Source organism: Ambystoma mexicanum, chromosome 10 (assembly GCF_040938575.1).
Source record: "Ambystoma mexicanum isolate Mex_15411 chromosome 10, UKY_AmexF1_1, whole genome shotgun sequence".
NCBI lineage: Eukaryota > Metazoa > Chordata > Amphibia > Caudata > Ambystomatidae > Ambystoma > Ambystoma mexicanum.
The window spans coordinates 1696270709-1696289267 of NC_090932.1; the positions used below are offsets into that span (position 1 = coordinate 1696270709).

General features: G+C 48.2%; 1 protein-coding gene across 1 annotated transcript in view; it reads left to right on the plus strand.

The window, feature by feature from the left end:
• The window catches only part of TMEM132C (transmembrane protein 132C), a 1669387-nt gene that overhangs the window by 705135 nt on the left and 945693 nt on the right, over nt 1-18559 (plus strand). The window contains exon 3 of the mRNA XM_069620123.1: nt 4891-5037. Within this exon, the coding sequence (XP_069476224.1) occupies nt 4891-5037 (147 nt within the window). The remainder of the gene's footprint in view (nt 1-4890; nt 5038-18559) is intronic.

An 18559-nucleotide genomic window follows, 5' to 3' on the forward strand; every position in this document is an offset into this window, starting at 1 on the left:
CCTCCTTGGCCTCTGGAGACTTGCACGCTGCATCTTGAATAGCTTTTCCACGTCTTTAATTGTCTAATACTTGGCTTTTGCAGATGTTTTCTTCTTTGCTTAATCTAATACAAATAAGTCTTACGTGCATGGCTTATCCTTTTGACTCCCTTTGTGCTTTGCAATTATTGATGTAGCACCCTCAATCCCAGGCCTCACGCAAAGCTGTTTTTCCAGTGTCTCCTGACTCTGCAGCCCTGGTCTGTCTCCGAGTTAGCTTGAATGGTTTTAATACGAGTCTGACGTCCATCTTTCCATCATGGCCGCTATAGCCACGTTTTGATTTCCTCTGCTGCAAGCTTCTATATGTCTCATCTACCATGCCTTTCTGCGTATATACACTTATTGGTCAGCGAGTTACTTTATCTTCTTTGCATTTATGATTTCTTTGTATCTTGATTACATGTCTCTCTTGTTACTTCAGTTACATATTTATTCTTTGAGTATTTCCCTATCGTTTCAGTGAGTCTTTGTGTCTTTCCCCCATGACGTCACTCTGATTTCGTCAGATTTTACTTATAGCTCTATGATGTCCAATGGTGTATGCCAACATGCTTCCACCCTCTCCTCTCAGTGCGAGGGTACATTTGATACAGTTGTCTGAGTGCATATCGTCCCTCATTCGCTCAGTGCCGTACTGGAATGATACCTGGTGTCCCACATAGGGCTCTTCTCCTGCTGTTCCAGTATGACAGAGGTGAGGTTGAGGGAGCTACGGATGGCGTGTACATCTGCTCCTCTACACCTTCTTGATAAACATCGCCCTCAAATGTTGCTGTATTGTATTCACTTTTATCATGTGCCCTATGTACAAAACGTAGACCTAGAAAGTGCAGGTGTAATGTTCCCAACTCTTTCTAAGGGAACTCTTAATTTTTGGAATACAAGTTAAGCCACCCTAACCCCCTGTTCAAGGTGGGGGTAATAGAAGTCAGTGTGGCTTTGTTTGTAATCCGCACACTGTTACTGGAGAGATACGGGTTATGTTTCTCTCTCCTACTGGTTTGAGTTATGGTTTGTTACTGGGATCCATAACTCATACCAGTGCTGTTTGCAGGGTCGTACTTTCCGTTGGCCACCTGCTCTACTGTGGGGGCTACTATTTCAGTTAAGGGGCAGTGCTGTGCTGGCGGAAGTTATGTATCCTGCTAGGACCCACCTTTGAGTGACAGGGTAGATGAAACACTGACTGGTGTTTTGATAGTTGGGACTGTAGTTAGGTCTCTGAGGGGACTAGGCCAGTTGGTGACTACAGGCAAAGGTGAGTAGAGTTTATACAAAGAGGAGCAGAAATGCTGTTGCAGGACAAGGGGGGTTCCCTTGTGAAACTGCTGGGTTTCTCACCCCCACTAGGTTGAGGAAGGAGCCCCGCAATTTGCTAAACAGACTATCCTGTGTGAAATTGTATAGTTTTCTGTTCACAGAATAGCCCACCAAAAGGGGCACTAGCAGAGGGTTAGCTTGGGTGTAGCCCTGTGTGACAAATCAACTTCCGGGGTACCAGTGGTTCAGGGGTGAATATTGGCTTCTAAACCATCAATCAGCCTCACACCTCTAATACACCAGAAGGAATACGAAAAGATTGGAATAGGTGGGAAATGATAAACTTCCTTATCCAATTTTGGTAACGTGGACAGAACGGCGGGCTTATCTCCGAAAGGTTGTGGATCATTGGTTAGTTGCAACACAGCAAAAATGTAATTATTACCCCATGATAAAAGGGACTGTCCAGTCCAGGTTGTATCAAAAATATGTACTTTATTTATATCACAACAGAATGTGCTAGCAAAACTATGAAATCCAACACACATGTAAAGGAATGCAGAGGACAGACCATATCAAAAAAGGAAAAGAGGTGCACTTTTGTTACTGACAGGGGGGTAGTCGGTGTAGTAAATAATCACAACAGTTCAAGGAGACTTGATTTCAGCGCAAAGGGAGCAGTGGGTCTTATTATGTCTCTAGGGGCCTTTTCGAGAAGAAGCTGGTGGACGGAACCACAATGTACCTTGTGCCACTTTGCAGGTTTCTTTGACAGAGTTCAAGACAGGGGTCAGCTGCAGGTATCAAACTGCAAGATGGTGAGTGAGGCTGGATGAACGGCTGCAGGCTAGCCGACACGGCTGCTCCCGGTCAGGAATTGTTGTCTCAGTGCTGGTCCTGGTTCTGAAGCACTAGTTGAGACATCTCGGATGTCTTTAAGTGACTGCTGTTTGACAACGGTCACTGTTGCAGTCGTTTGCAGCTCAAGGAACTCAACTGGCTCGAAAATATGTCCTTTAAGGCGGATGTCGATAGATGCTCTTCAATGCACTTCTCCTAAATTCTTCAATGGGCTTGTGTCGTCCTTTAAGGCAGACAGACGAAAGTTGAGGAGTGTGTTGCAGGCAGCTGCCTTGTCCGATGTTGCAGGTTCAGAGGCCTTCAGGCACTTCCTAACTACAAAGCTTGCTGCAGAGCCTAGCCGGGCATGCTGTGTACTGGTTGGATTCTGGGTTGTGGAGCGGCCTGAGGGTCCTCTGAGATTTTTATCTCCCTCTGTTCACTGGGTGATATTTAGGGGAGGCATCTTGCTTCCATCTTTGGCGGTCCAGGCCTTCCTTTGCTGGCGAAAGGTGTAAGACAGACTGTACCTTCAGCCAGGATCCAATTAAGTATTGTTCTTGCTACTCCTTGTGAAGTCTTCAGATGATCTGCCAAAAGAGGGGTTCAGCCCTCTTTTAAAGCCAAGTGGACCACCATGATTGGTGGAGGCAAAGCCTATATGCATGAGGTCATACCCATAGGGCTTTGCAACAGGAAAGGTAAAGGGATGAAAACAAGTCCCACCCATCTTCCTGTCTGTTGCTGACCAAAGAATCTCTCTGGGTAATGGATCTATCTATGGTTCCTGATTAAAGCGGCAGGTCTCCCTGAAGCTGCTACGAGACCAGAGTCTCTGGTCCCACATTCTCATACCCGATGAATGGAGTCCCCCTACCGGAGAGGCCAACTGTAAAAATGCAGTGCTAGAAATGACAGCTCACTGTCAATTGATACAGAGGACTGGAGCTGGCTTCAGGTTGACACAGTTGCATTTGAAAGGTTGTTGGGGTTTCCTGTCTCCTTTCTTGACCTCTGCAGCCAGGCCCATTTGGGCCGTTGGAAGTATACTCTATTAGTATGCTAATCATTGCCACCAGTTACAGGCACTAACAAAAGAGCCAGGAGGATCCATGGAGCCTTTGTTAGTTAATAAAGGTGGCCATTGCAGGGGGGAGGTTGGCCCTCCCCCTGCTTGAGATGATATGGTGTACTCATGGCTGTCCAAATCCAACTAAACATGACAGAGCATACTGCGCCTGTAAGCTGTGTCAACCCAGATTTCACAGGTCTCTACATTTGTCATGGTGTGAGCATCGGAAAATGTGTGTGGATTAGGCCCTCACATTTTCCTGAGGTTGGTGTACCATCATTCCATTTAATTAAACATTTAAAAAGCATAGACGAGTGTACACCCACCATGCCAATGGTCGAATTCCTCAAGTTTGGTCGACTTGCTGATAAGTGACAGAATATGAGATATTTGACATGGTAAGGAGGGGAGCTTAGAAGCGTCTCTATGCTCTAAAAGGAGAGAGGGTTGAAGTGTTTGCATGAGGTGTGGATATGTGCAACTCCACGAAGCACCCTTACATTGTTAAATAGTTGCACCCTTGCAGTTTGGTTCTCATAGAACCACACAAAACATTTTCTTGCTAGGTGTATTTATGTATCAGTGTATGAGGGCACCGGATGCATATGCCATGCAGTGTTATAGTCCTATTTCTGCCTAAACCACAGTGCTTGTGTTTCCCTCGAGGAGCTAATGAGAAGTTATGAGAGGGGTCTGTGCGCCATCTGGCCCGTGCTTCGAGGCGCCTGGGCTAGTGGCCTTTGGGGCAGACCGAGATTCCAAGGTCAGGGACACTACTCTGCAGCATTGGCAGGATAAAGGGGCCTGTTAAAATGAGGGCTCTACCATTGTCTGTCCCCTGAGTACTTGCTATGTATCTATGTAACCGCTAGAAGGCATCTATGTACCAATGTAACTGAAATAAGGCACCCAGATGCCTGAGGGTTTGGGGCACTATACAAATAAACATACAGTCACTTTGGGCCTCAATTTCCCAGCAAGGAGAGGGGCTCCTTGCAGATTAACTCAAATGATGGTTTCGATGAAATAAGTAGGGCCCAGACTCCTTCTCCACAGCTCGCCAGGGCCCCACAACTCGCCAGGACCCCACACCTCACCAGGCCCCCACAGGTCGCCAGGGCCCCCACAGCGGCAGCCAAACGCACACCTGGATTTATTCACTGAAACTTTCATCAGAAAAAAGCGCTTAATTATGCCGCTGACAGGCATTGCTCGCTGGCTGGAAATAGTTGCGTTTTCACGCGGAAAATGTATGCACGCAGCTCGCAGCTCAGGGCTTGCATTTTCCCATCAGCAAGACACGTTCTGGGGGCGGGGTTGGGGGAGGGGGGTTAGTTTAGGGGTAGAACAAGTCATTTATATATATATATATACCAGCTATTGCAGTAAAGAATGTTAGAGGCTGTTTAGGAAGTAGGACTGGGGTCTCCTCTGCCTGCGAAGGGCCTGTTTCTGTTTGTAACTCATACCAGCCCTCACACATCGTCTATATGGTAAACATGTCAAGGACATCATCCCATGATTAATTGCCATGTCACATTCATGTCCCCTTTTCGCTTGAGCACAAGATATATACTAGGCGCTGCTGTATTGTTTTGCGTTGATCCGGCCTCCCGCCGCCTCTGCGCGTGAGTTATGACACCTTAACAACGTATTCTCCATGTTTCTCCCATCAGGGCCAAGGTGAAGAAAGGCGTAAACATCCTGAACGTGAAAATCAGTGACCCCCAGGAGTGGGATATCCAGCAGGAGATGGGAAATGGCGGGAAGCACTCGACCACGACGGTTGTTTGTCAGCGGATGGCACCAGGGTCAAGGAACAGGTAGGCTGGCTCGTTTATCTCTAGTGGCCCAACCGGGGCTCAGAAGGTTCCACTTAGCGTAAGACTCCCCGACTCCGCTGCTTAGCGGAGCGACTAAGCCGCCAGCTTTAGCACAGGCCGGTGGTCATGGCAACTGCACCGCTTGTCGCTAATCTGCAGTAGCCGGTCACTTTGCATGCCAGAACGTGTTGTGGGTCGCAGCCTTCTGAACTGTGGACCAGGCATGGGGCTATTGGTCCATGTAGGAATGGTCACTGGACCAGGGCCAGAACTGTGCCACGCGTGGCCTGCGCATGCTGGCCGCCTTACGGATAAGGAGTGTCTGGAGGCTGTTAAATTCAGGCCTCGGTGTTTGGAATTAACTTGTCCCTGCCCAGAGTTCATCTGTGCAAAGAAATTGGATTTACAATAAAAATACTGCTTTGTTTTCAAAGGCACCACTTTCAGTCCTACCCAGCCCTGATGGCTGCACACCCACTTAAGTGGGTTTAAAGCAAGGGCCCAAGATGGATGCAACATTCTATCTGAAACCACCCATGGTGGCTGTACACCCTAACACGAGCCACACAAGGAGGATTAACTCTTCTAACTCCAACCACCCAAGGTGGATGCACCATAATAACTAAAACCACCCACGGTGGCTGCACACTCTAACTCCAACCACACAAGGTGCATGAGCCCTTCTAACTCAAACCACTCATGATGGCTGCACACCCTAACTCCAACCACCCAAGGTGGATGCACCATAATAACTAAAACCACCCACGGTGGCTACACACCCTAACTCCAACCACCCAAGGCGGATGCGCCCTTGTAACTAAAGCCACCCATGGTGACTGCACACTCTAATTCCAGCCACCCAAGGTGGATGAGTCCTTCTAACTCAAACCACCCATGATGGCTGCACATCCCACCCCAAACCACCCAAGGTGGATTCACCCTTGTAACTAAAACCACCCATCCTGATGGGGGCCCATTTCTTTGCGATGTTTGTGGGGCACCCCAAGCCTTACAGATTGGAAAAATAGGCACGGCACCTGTGGAGCGCTTAAATCAATAATTAAGTCAAAATAATACAGTGAGGTGGTTAAAAGCTGCAGATTATCAGTAGGTGTCTGTGTCATAAGACTGCCAACATGGGGGCAGCTGCTTGGGGGCCCATTTCAACTGCAAAAGGTGAAAGGCCCCGACACCATCCCTCAGTGGGGAGACTGACAGCGCAATGGGTTTATTGGCCCCACATTGGCCCCACTCACTATCCGCTTTCAAAACTGTCATCCAGCCCCTGCCGGGTAACCAAAAGAGCTGTGGCCAGATGGAACAAGGCACAGACAATAAACGAGGCCTGGGCTTCGCTGTTAAAAGGCCCTACAATTACTAACATAAAACATTTCACTGTTAGCATCTGCATTCATAAACATACATTTTTAGGTAATTGAAATTGTGATGTGGGGTTAGCACTTGAATGCCAGGGGAGTGATTAGAAGGGAAGTGGGGGCAGGTGACAGCTCATTCTCACAGCATTCCTTAAGTGTGACGTTTCAGATATGAGGGCAAAAGTTAGCGGTTGTAATATTGAAGCTTCATCAGAATAGTCTCATTCGAATGTGGAAAGATATTAGATGTGCCCACACACATAAGTTTCCCCTCCCTCACAGGCTCTGAGGTAAGCGTCCCTGCCAACATTTGAAGTGTTAGTCCTACTCCGTCGCCCCCCCCCCGTAAATGTAGCGTAGGTGCACCTCTGATGCCATGACCCCACCCCTTAATTAAGGGGCCCACAGGTCTGCAAAATTTAGTGGTGGGGGCTGGCGCACAAATTCACATACAACACTTTCACCCATGCATTCATCCACCAGTCACACACCTCCTTGCATGCACGCATACATAAAACCAAACACAGCATTGACACCAACATAAACACCAACATACATGCACACATTCATGCACATGTACATACTCATTTAATTTAAATACACATATATGCACATTTACATTAAAATAAACACTTACCTTACCTCCATGCACCCTTGAAAAGCCCCCGAGCCACGGGGGACCAGATGGCACTCACTCTGACACGTAGACCTGCTGCCTGACAGGAGGGAACTCCTCTCCCATCAGTCTCCTCTCCCATCAGTCAGCGTGCTCACGCTGAGCAATGTGAACACATTGACTGACAGGAGGGAACTCCTCTCCCATCAGTCTCCTTTCCCATCAGTCAGCGTGCTCACGCTGAGCAATGTGAACACATTGACTGACAGGAGAGAACTCCTCTCCCATCAGTCAGCGTGCTTACGCTGGGCAATGTGAACACATTGACTGACAGGAGAGGAGTCAACTCCCATCACTCAGCGTGTTCACGCTGAGCAATGTGAACACATTGACTGACAGGAGGGAACTCCTCTCCCATCAGTCTCCTCTCCCATCAGTCAGCGTGCTCACGCTGGGCAATGTGAACACATTGACTGACAGGAGAGAACTCCTCTCCCATCAGTCAGCGTGCTCACGCTGAGCAATGTGAACACATTGACTGACAGGAGAGAACTCCTCTCCCATCAGTCAGCATGCTCACGCTGGGCAATGTGAACACATTGACTGAGAGGAGAGGAGTCAACTCCCATCACTCAGCGTGTTCACGCTGAGCAATGTGAACACATTGACTGACAGGAGGGAACTCCTCTCCCATCAGTCTCCTCTCCCATCAGTCAATGTGCTCACGCTGAGCAATGTGAACATATTGACTGACAGGAGAGAACTCCTCTCCCATCAGTCAATGTGCTCACGCTGAGCAATGTGAACATATTGACTGACAGGAGAGAACTCCTCTCCCATCAGTCAGCGTGTTCACGCTGAGCAATGTGAACACATTGACTGACAGGAGAGGAGACAACTCCCATCAGTCAGCGTGTTCACACTGGGCAATGTGAACACATTGACTGACAGGAGAGGAGTCCTCTCTTGTCATGCAGCATGTCCACGTTGTCAGCTGAGTAACGGGAGACAGCAGAGCCCACTTCTGAGCCCTGCTGTCTCCCATTATTTTTCTGCTTGTTGCAGAGGCAAACGGCTTCGTAACAAACAGCAAAATCATTGCAGGGGCAGAGAGGAGACAGCACAGTCCCGTATGTGAATAATAGACACGGGTGGACTGTGCTGCCTTCTATGTAGAAGAGGGGACCGCGAGGCCCCCTGCAAGTGCGAGGCCCGGGGAAGTTTTTCCCTCCTGCCCCCCCCCATGACGGCCCTGATCATAATGTATGTTGTGTGTCACTTCTGTACAGGTGAGTGTATACATGTGTTAATAACAGTCCATCCGCAATGTGTAAGGCAGTGTGGGTAATCCTTGGGTCTCAAGGATGAAGGGGGAGCATGACGAGGCAGCCAGAAGCAGCATTTGTGGGCGAGTGTTAGCCTGGGGAAGAAGGGGGAGCACGACGAGGCAGCCAGTTGCAGCATTGTTGGGTGAGTGTTAGCCTGGGGATGAAGGGGGAGCACGACGAGGCAGCCAGTTGCAGCATTGTTGGGTGAGTGTTAGCTGGGGATGAAAGAGGTGTGGGGGGCACGACGAGGCAGCCAGTAGCAGCATTGTTGGGTGAGTGTTAGCCTGGGGAAGAAGGGGGGAGCATGACGAGGCAGCCAGTTGCAGCACTGTTGGGCGAGTGTTAGCCTGGGGATGAAGGGGGAGCATGACGCAGCAGCCAGTTGCAGCATTTTTGGGTGAGTGTTAGCCTAGTGATGAAGGGGGAGCACGACAAGGCAGCCAGTTGCAGCATTTTTGGGTGAGTGTTATCCTGGGGATGAAGAGGAGAGCACGACGATATAACCAGTTGCAGCATCGTTGGGTGAGTGTTAGCCTGGAGATGACGGGGGCATGGGGGGGCACGGCAATGCAGCCAGTTGCAGCATTGTTGGGTGAGTGTTAGCCTCGGGATGAAGGGGGAAGCACGACGAGGCAGCCAGTTGCAGCATTGTTGGGTGAGTGTTAGCCTGGGATGAAGGGGGAGCACAACGAGGTAGCCAGTTGCAGCATTGTTAGGTGAGTGTTAGCCTGGGATGAAGGGGGAGCACAACGAGGTAGCCAGTTGCAGCATTGTTGGGTGAGTGTTAGCCTGGGGATGAAGGTGGAAGGCCGACGACGCAGCCAGTTGCAGCATTATTGGGTGAGTGTTAGCCTGGGGATGAAGGAAGGAGCATGGTGACGCAGCAAGTTGCAGCATTGTTGGGTGAGAGTTAGCCTGGGGATGAAGGGGGAGCACGACGAGGCAGCCAGTTGCAGCATTGTTGGGTGAGTGTTAGCCTGGGGATGAAAGAGGTGTGGGAGGGCACGACAAGGCAGCCAGTAGCAGCATTGTTGGGTGAGTGTTAGCCTGGGGATGAAGGAGGGAGCACGACGAGGCAGCCAATTGCAGCATTGTTAGGTGAGTGTTAGCCTGGGGATGAAGGAGGGATCACGACGAGGCAGCCTGTTGCAGCATTGTTCGGTGAGTGACAGCCCGGGGATGAAGGGGGGAGCCATTGTTGGGTGAGTGTTAGCATGGGGATGAAGGAGGGAGCACAAAGAGGCAGCCAGTGACAGCATTGTTGGGTGAGTGTAAGTCTGGGGATCAAGGGGGGAGCACGACGAAGCAGCCAGTTGCAGCATTGTTGGGTGAGTGTTAGCATTGGGATGAAGGAGGGAGCACAACAAGACAGCCAGTTGCAGCATTGTTGGGTGAGTGTTAGTATAGGGACGAAGGGGGGAGCATGACGAGGCAGCCAGTTACGGCATTGTTGGGAGAGTTTTAGCCTAGGGATGAAGCATGGAGCACGACGAGGGAGCCAGAAGCAGCATTGTTGGGTGAGTGTTAGCCTGGGGAAGAAGGGGGGAGCATGACGAGGCAGCCAGTTGCAGCATTCTTGGGTGAGTGTTAGCCTGGGGATGAAGTGGGTAGCATGACGAGGCAGCCAGTTGCAGCATTGTTGGGTGAGTGTTAGCCTGGGGGTGAAGGGGGGAGCATGACGAGGCAGCCAGTTACGCATTGTTGGGAGAGTGTTAGCCTGGGGATGAAGCGTGGAGCACGATCAGGGAGCCAGAAGCAGCATTGTTGGATGAGTGCTAGCCTGGGGAAGAAGGGGGGAGCACGACGAGGCAGCCAGTTGCAGCATTGTTGGGTTAGTGTTAGCCTGGGCATGAAGGGGGAAACACGACGAGGCAGCCAGTTGCAGCATTGTTGGGTGAGTGTTCGCCTGGGGATGAAGTGGGGAGCACGACGAGGCAACCAGTTGCATCATTGTTGGCTGAGTGTTAGCCTGGGGATGAAGGTGGGAGCACGATGAGGCAGCCAGTTGCAGCATTGTTGGGTGAGTGGGGATGAAGTGCGTGGGTGCAATGGATTAATCACCATTTAGAACTATTTTCCTATATGAAAACTCGTAAAGGGAAGGTATATGCACGGTCGAAATTGGGGAACCAAAATGTCTTCAAAAATCACACGTTCCATTGTATTGCACCTTTTCTATGATTTACAGCAATTCTATCTTTTTTTTAAGTTTGGGTAAAATCCCAGTCGTTTGCAATGGTTTTTGTAGGGTAACACATGAAAATATCCAGTAGATGCAAGTTACCAACAGTGCACAGGTGTATTTCCCATCATATATTCATGATGCCTTTGCCCACAATATATGCCAATCACTCTGTATGCATCAATATATGCCAGTATACCCATATAACATCACATTCCTGTTTTCTTTGAACATAATGCAAGCAATGATACTTTAAAAAACAGGTTTCCACGCTGGCTCTGCCAATATAGGGCAGTGCCCCACGTAAAAACATACTCCTGTTGGCTTTGTCATTAAAAGCGCCATGCCACAAAATAAAAACATGACAAAACTAGCTGCTCCAAAATGCCATTCTAGCCTCGTAATCATGCATCATGCTTGCTTAATGCCCAGTAGAAAAAGCCATGCCAAAGAAATAGCTAGACTGGCTACACCAGTATGCCTGTCTAGCCAAGTCTAATAACACTTATTCTTGCATTATCAGATGCCCATTATAAAATTGAATTCCATGATACAATTGAATCCCCCTCAAAATCAGCCGCCCTGCATAAATACACAAGTACACAACACACACTTTCATGCATCATTAATTGTTCATTCAGACTGCATTCACTTGCACACCCGTATACTATATACATGCTTAGCCAAACACTTACCCACCCATGAACATAAACTCACTCATACCTTCACACGTGCATGCATACATATTACATATATTCTTCTAACCTTCAACCCAGGACCGGACTCTTCTCCTCACTGCTTGCACACCTCCCAGAGAACATGGAAGCCCTCCGGCTCCCACACACCATGATGAGGAACCAGGAAGAAAAGAGTGTTTTGTGTTTCCTGCACATGCACGAAGGAACCTTAGCACTACCAATTCACCACCTAGCCAGACTGAATGTGCAGTATGCACAGGGAAGGCTCATTTTGTAATCCTGGAGCATGAATGAAAGCCCAAAATACAGACGTAACACTGTTACTCCTGTCTTAACACCTCCTTTCAAGCTCTGGGTCGTCTTCATTGTTTTTAAGTCAGAGGGTGGGGGCAGAACAGGAGTTACTTGCGTCTTCAAAAACAATTTGGCTTTGCACCAGCAAGAGATTGTCATTATTCTAATGGTTTCCTTTGTAATCCGTCTGCTTTTTATACCAGTAAAATGTAGACGGATAAATGTAGGAGGATTCCATAGGAAATTATTGTTAACACTGCCTGCCATGCGTGCATGGCAGGCAACGTTTGTTCATTTTGTGTTGCAGAGTGCAAAAGAGAAGTGCAAAGAAGGTGCTTCAGCATCTCTTGTAACAGTTGTGTTGAGAGGCCACCCTCAACACGGGGAGTTCCTACTCTCCCCAATCAAGGTGTGACACAACAAACTGTTTAATGCAAATTCTTTGTTCAGCCCTAGTTCATATTCATCTCATGCCTATTGTATCCCTCCCCTGTGCCACCAATGAGTCAAGAACCCGGCCGGTGTACAGGAGATATATTTGTATTTATTAGAATGAAGGGTAATGGGGATCACAGTAAAACTACACAAGCCACCTTTGTTTTGTCACCCAATTAAACTTCTTTTCACATAAATAAAGCACACAAGTTGGTTGAGAAAAACACAACTCACAAAGCTTTATACCGAATTTCAATTCAAGACATAATCAACAATGGTCAATGAACAAAATCAATTAATATATTTATTTATTCGCCCGATATCCAATGGACAAACAACAGTTAGGGAACAGCAATGTTCATGGCAGGCTAGAACCGATGTTTAGAGTATTTATTTACTTTAATTCAGTATGCAGTGAGGTGCAATTTCCATTTTCCTGCGTGCTTAAAAGGCTAACAGTTTGGCTTGCAGATTTGTACAAATTCCAATGGCAATTATTATTTCACCCACACTTTTGCTTTAAAATAAACACAGGGTGATTTATCAGTTTGTTTTTCAGACCCCTTCCCACACTTTGGTCTGTGTTGGGGAAATCTGACAGTAAACTTTCAGACCCCTCTTCACTTAAAGACCTGTGTTGGGGAAGCTGGGCAGAAAAACTGGAATCATTTAGGATTTTTTTTTAAAGGCCTGTGTTAGTTGAAAGTTGACAGTTTAGGGATGTTAGCTTAGAGGCCAGGACACCCCTCTTTCTTAAACAAGTCAGGGTCAACAGGACAAATAGGATTACCCAATTAAATTACATGCTATAGTTTTCAGAGTACACTGGGAATGAGCTTTGTTAATTTTGAATGCTAACAAAAAATCAATGCACAGTAAAACACTGGAAAACACTGGAAACTCCTAAAATCATGTAGCAAAGGATCATCTTGATTGACAAAGGGTACAGACCAGTCTGCAGCACTGCGGCTCAAATAGGATAGCACAAAAGCAAACCGTGATTGGTCATTTGGAAAGGCCCCTGACCTACAAAGGAAATGCAGACGGCATTGGTTCATAAATGTTGCATACTTCTTGGGATCCCCCGTGAACCGCTCGGGTGGAGCCAAAGGAACTGCCCCAGGAAGGGTTATCTGAACAGGGTTGGCTGATGGTACTGGAATTGAAGACACGTTACCCATAACGGTGCATGTCCCCCCTGTGACTGGCGAAGTTGCCGGCTTAATTCATCAGTGCGTTATTTAGCGACTATCAACTCTCTCCTCAGGGTGTTGGTCTCCTGCCTGGCTGCATGTACTTCAACATGTAGCTGGCCCAACATTTGGGAATAACTGGTCGGGTTCTGACATTTCCATGATGTCCAGGTGGATTATGGTGTGAGGCTTTGCGTTCTTTAATGCTCACCTGGTTCCACGGGGACGCCACTCAGCCTGTTTGGACCTCCTACAACCTCAAACCCTTCCCTGAAATCTGTTCGACTGGAGACTGGGCCTGAAACACAGGATTTCCGGAGTTTAACTCTATTATTTCTGGTTGCGTGACCCCCTTCTTCCCTTGGGGACCAAACCTTCCCCTACATCCTCTCCTCACCTTGTTTTCTTGAGTGGTGTGCTCTCCGTCCTGCCCTTCGGTGCAGGGGCGCGTCTACTGATGTGGGCTCTATGCAGCTTAGTTTTTTCACTGGCGCGGTCCCAACGAACTGTGCTTCTTGTAGCTTCAGCCCGACCGGTAGTTGGATGGTTCTTAATGAACTGTCCTTTTCTTGTCACTTGTTCCCTTTATAACGTGTCTCTCCTCCTTTAGGTGTTGGAGGGGTCGGAGATGGCGTTGTGCTGCTTAGGGAAGCTGAGCACTAAGTGGTGAGTGAGAGCACGATGCACAGCGTGTTCACACTATCTTGTATTGACCAATGTCTCTCTCTGTGTCCCTTACAGGCGCTACAATGTCCCAGCGTGGCTGCCGGCTGAGAGAATAAGGTGCGGTGAGTAAGCGTGATGTGCGGCGCCTTCTTATGTTTTCCGTGCTAACCTGTAATGTCGTTTCCTTTTGCCGGTTGGTGGGATGCTCTGAAGCTGAAGTTACCCTGAGCTGCTCGAGTTCAGGTAAGCGTTTGACTCTTCTTGCAGTTTTCGAGTAAGCTGGGATATGAAGAATGCTTACTAATGTCTTTTCTTTCATTCGTTTATCTTCCCCTAGGATGCAGCGTGCCGAGATGAAGGTGACACTGCCGTAAGCTGCCCACAGGACCAGAGGAGCGATGGATGGAAGCTGGATACTCCCCAAGGTAAATATAATATTAATGCTGTTCTTGTTCTTGCAGGTGCGCGGGATGCGGAGGAAAGGCGAAGGTCTTCAGGAGACCGATCCGAGCACGGTGAGTGTCACACTGCAGGTGCAGAGAAACGCCAATCGTGTGTCTCTGCCTGGGCGTGGTTTAAATAGCTTCCAGGTATCCCAGGTATCCCTGGGTTGAACCACACCAAAAAGGCTAGACCGCATACTCAGTTCAAGGAACTGGGTTATGTGGGGGCATCCATCTTGCCCACAATACATTGCAAGTCCAACGCCAAGTTGTTCTCAGAGTTATGTGTGAGCCTGGCGCCATATGAGCCAGGTCTGACTCCAAGTGGGTCTCTGGTAAGATGAAGAGGCCCTTAAGGACCATGTAGGGGATCGTGGCCTGGCTCCAGCCTGTTGTCTCAGAGGGCTGGGGGCAGGGATCATGACAGCACTCCCCCCCAAGGACCCTCTCATGGTGGTTCTCCTGTCTGGCACTTGTTTGGTTGGATGGTTTTGATGGAACCTTTTGAGCAAACAAGGTGCATGGATGTACTCGCAAGGTTCCCATAATCCTGTCCTGCGGGCCATACCCTTTCCAGTCCACTAGATAGTATAGATTAGATCTGACATAGTTTGAATCCAGAATGTCCTTGACCTCAAACTCTGGCTCCCCATTGATTACTTCTGGCATCAGCGGTGTTGTAGTACGGGTCCCAGGTGGAACAGGTTTTAGGAAAGATACGTGGAACACAGGATGAATCTGCATGTTGGATGGTAAGGCTAGTTTGACTGCTACTGGATTTATCATGGAGGTGATGGTGAATGGACCCAGTTATCATCGGTGGAAAGTCTGGGTTCCTTTAATGGGCACATGTTTAGGTGCCAACCAGACTTTGTGTCCAACTTGGTAATTGGGGGCCTTTACTCGGAGTTGGTCAGCAAATTTCTTGTGGCTGTTCTTAGCTTGGAGTAAGTGTTCAGCTGCCCTTTTAAAGGTTTGAGAAATGGTTGTGTGCAAGGTTTTAATCGCTGGCATTTCCAGGGTCGTAGGGGCGTCTAGCTTGGACGTGCGTGGATGCCTGCCATATATGGTATAAAAGGGAGTCTGCCCAGTGCTGGTGTGTAGGGAATTATTATAGGCGTATTCGGCTATCCATAACAGGTCTGACCAGCTTCCTTCTGCTTGATGTAGCATACAGTGTAGGTACTGCTCGAGCGTTTGGTTTGTTCTCTCTGTTTGGCTATTTGTTTGGGGATGGTGACTGGTGGATAGTCGGATGTCGATTTGGGCCACAGAACAGCACTTCCTCAAGAAGTTGGACACAAATTGAGTACCTCAATCCGAGACCAGTACCGGAGGAAACCCATGGAGCCGTATAATGCGTTCGAGAAACACCATTACCAGAGTGAATGCGTTTGGGAGACCCTTAAAAGGAATGAAGTGTGCCATTTTTGAAAACAGGTCCACGACCACTAGAATGGTGTTAAACCCTTGACTGGGTGGTAGGTCAGTAATACAGTCGAGGGATAGCATATGCCAGGGCACTGGTGGAATATCCAATGGTTGTTAGAGTCCAGCTGGTTTCTGTGTGGATGATTTGTTCTGTGCACACACGCCACAGGATAGGATGAATTGGATAATGTCTTTACGCCACGTGGGCCACCAGTAACTCCGTTTTACCTTGGCTAGGGTTTTTGCAATTCCAGGATGGCCCTCGATTAAAAAATCGTGATAACCAAACATGACTTGTTCTCGTAGTTCTTTATTTGGCAGAAATAAATGGTTCCTGAAATAGGGCAACTGGTTCTTTATCGTGTAATTTTCCCCTTGTGTGCTACACTCATGCAACTGCTCGGGACTCATCAAGCTTTGGATTTTTTCATGTAACTCTTTCTGAGTCATGGCTGCTGTGATTCCTAGGGGTTTGTCACTAGGAATGATGGCTATTGGGTCAGGGGTCTTGTATCCCTGTTCATCAACACCCATATGGGAAAGAGCTTCGGCTTTTCCATTTTTAACCCCTGGTCGAAATGTGATCACATAATCATATTCAGTGAAGAAAAGGGCCCAGCATAGTTGTCGTGAAGATTGAGCCTTTGCTGTTTTTTAGGTACTGGAGATTTTGATGGTCAGTCATTGTGGTGATTGTGTGTCTGGCTGGCACCTAGGAGATAATGTCGCCAGGCCTTAAAGGCAGACTTGATGGCTAGGAGTTCTTTTTCTGTGAGAGCGTAATTGAGCTCGGGTGGTGTGAATTTACACGACCAGAAGGCGATAGGGTGTAATTGACCCGTTTCTGGGTCCTTTTGTGAGAGGACAGCTCCCATTGCTATCCGTGAGGCGTCCGACTCCACCACGTATGGGAGGTCTGGGCGAGGATCACTTAGAATCGGGGCAGAAGTGAATCTCACCTTGAGTTCCCGGAAAGCCTTTTCTGCTTCTTCTGTCCAGTGAAACTTTTTATTGCATTTCCTTAGCAATGATGTGATGGGATGCACCATTTGCGAGAACCCCGGGATGAATCAGCGGTAGAAGTTTGCGAAACCCAACATGCTCTGGACTTCATTGAATGAATTTGGCAATGGCCAGTTTAAAATAGCATCTACTTTGTGTACATTCCTTCGAATTCCATTTGGGCTGAGAACGAAGCCAAGGAATTCCACCTTAGAGACATAAAATTAGCACTTTTCGAGTTTGGCATAGAGCTGGTGTTGGCAGAGTTTTGCCAGTACGGATCGAACATGCTTGACGTGGTCCTGCTTTGATGCAGAATATACCAGGACATCGTCAATATATACTAGGGCACAGACATCAATGAATTCCCTTAAGACATTGTTCATGAAGTATTGAAATGCAGTCGGCGCGTTGCAGAGGCTGAAGGGCATTACTTGATATTCGTACAGGCCATACATGGTACGAAAGGTGGTTTTCCATTTGTCACCGTTTTTCACTCGAACAAGATGATACGCTCCTCTAAGATCTAATGTTGTGTAGATTTGGGCGTCTTTGACTTGATCAAGCAGTTCGGGGATGAGTGGCAGAGGGTAACGATTTTTGACGGTGATCTGGTTCAGTGGCGATAGTTGATGCACGTTCTCAAGTCCCCTTCCTTCTTCGGCATGAAGAATAGGGGAGAGGCTGCTGGTGACTTCGAGGGACGGATTAATCCGTTTGCCAGGTATTGGTCTAAGTAGGACTTTAGGTGCTGGTTTTATGGTTCAGTGAGTGCGTAGATTCACCCACAAGGGATCTGTGCATAGGGTATCAGGTCGATCTGGCAATCATATGGTCTGTGCGGTGGTAGGGTATTAGCTTGTTCTTTCTGAAATGCATCTTGAAAGTCCTGGTATTCACTTGGTAAGGTACCGGTTGCCACAGTTCCAAGAGCAGAAGTTCTGGTATCAATTGGCTGTTTCCTTCGGCGATAACAAGTGTGAGCACAACACTCAGAAAAGGCCAACTCTTTTCTTCACCAATCTATTCGAGGTTTGTGAGCTACCAACCACGGCATTCCTAAAATCAACTGGGACTGAGGCGCCTTGATGAGGTCGAAAGCGATAGATTCCTGGTGTCCATCCTGGCATAGAAGGTTTAAGGCTGCAGTGCATTGCGATACTGGACCAGAAGCTATTTCCATGCCATCAACAGTGGTGACAGTGTCTGTGGTTGACTTAGGGAATAAAGGAAGCCCCATCTTTGCTGCGAGATCTTGGTCCATATTGATCCCAACAGATCCACTGTCTATGTATGATCTTACTGCGTGCATCCGAGATGGTTGTTGGTGATTGATCAAGATCACAGACAATGCGAAATAGGAGGTCTGTAGTTCACTTTCTTTACTGGACAAGTGGACCCCTGCACTTGCTGGGCTTGGTAGTTTTCTGATTTTTTGGTGGTATCTTCCTTGTCCGTGGCCCCTACTGTTCTCGTTGGTGGCTTCACTGGACACTCTTTAAGGAAATGGCCTGACTTTCTTTCCACAGTACAAACATAACTGCTGCTATCTCCTTTTATCCCTTTCAGCCTTAGTCAAGGGGGACCTGACCCCTCTGATCTGCATTGGTTCCCCTGAGCTCTCTGTTGTTCAAGAGACATTGGTGGTCATTCTGAGGTTGGAGGCAGCCATGGTGCTAATAGCACCATGGCTATCTCCAAACCCATGTCTGGATCCGGGTAGTCAGAATAGGGACTTACCGGGTCATTCAAACCTTGGAGGACCCAGTAAGTCCCCATTCTGAAAACCAATCCCCATTCCCATTCGATCCGCCATAGGGCACAATGGGAACGGGTCCGCAGATAGCGGGACGGTTAT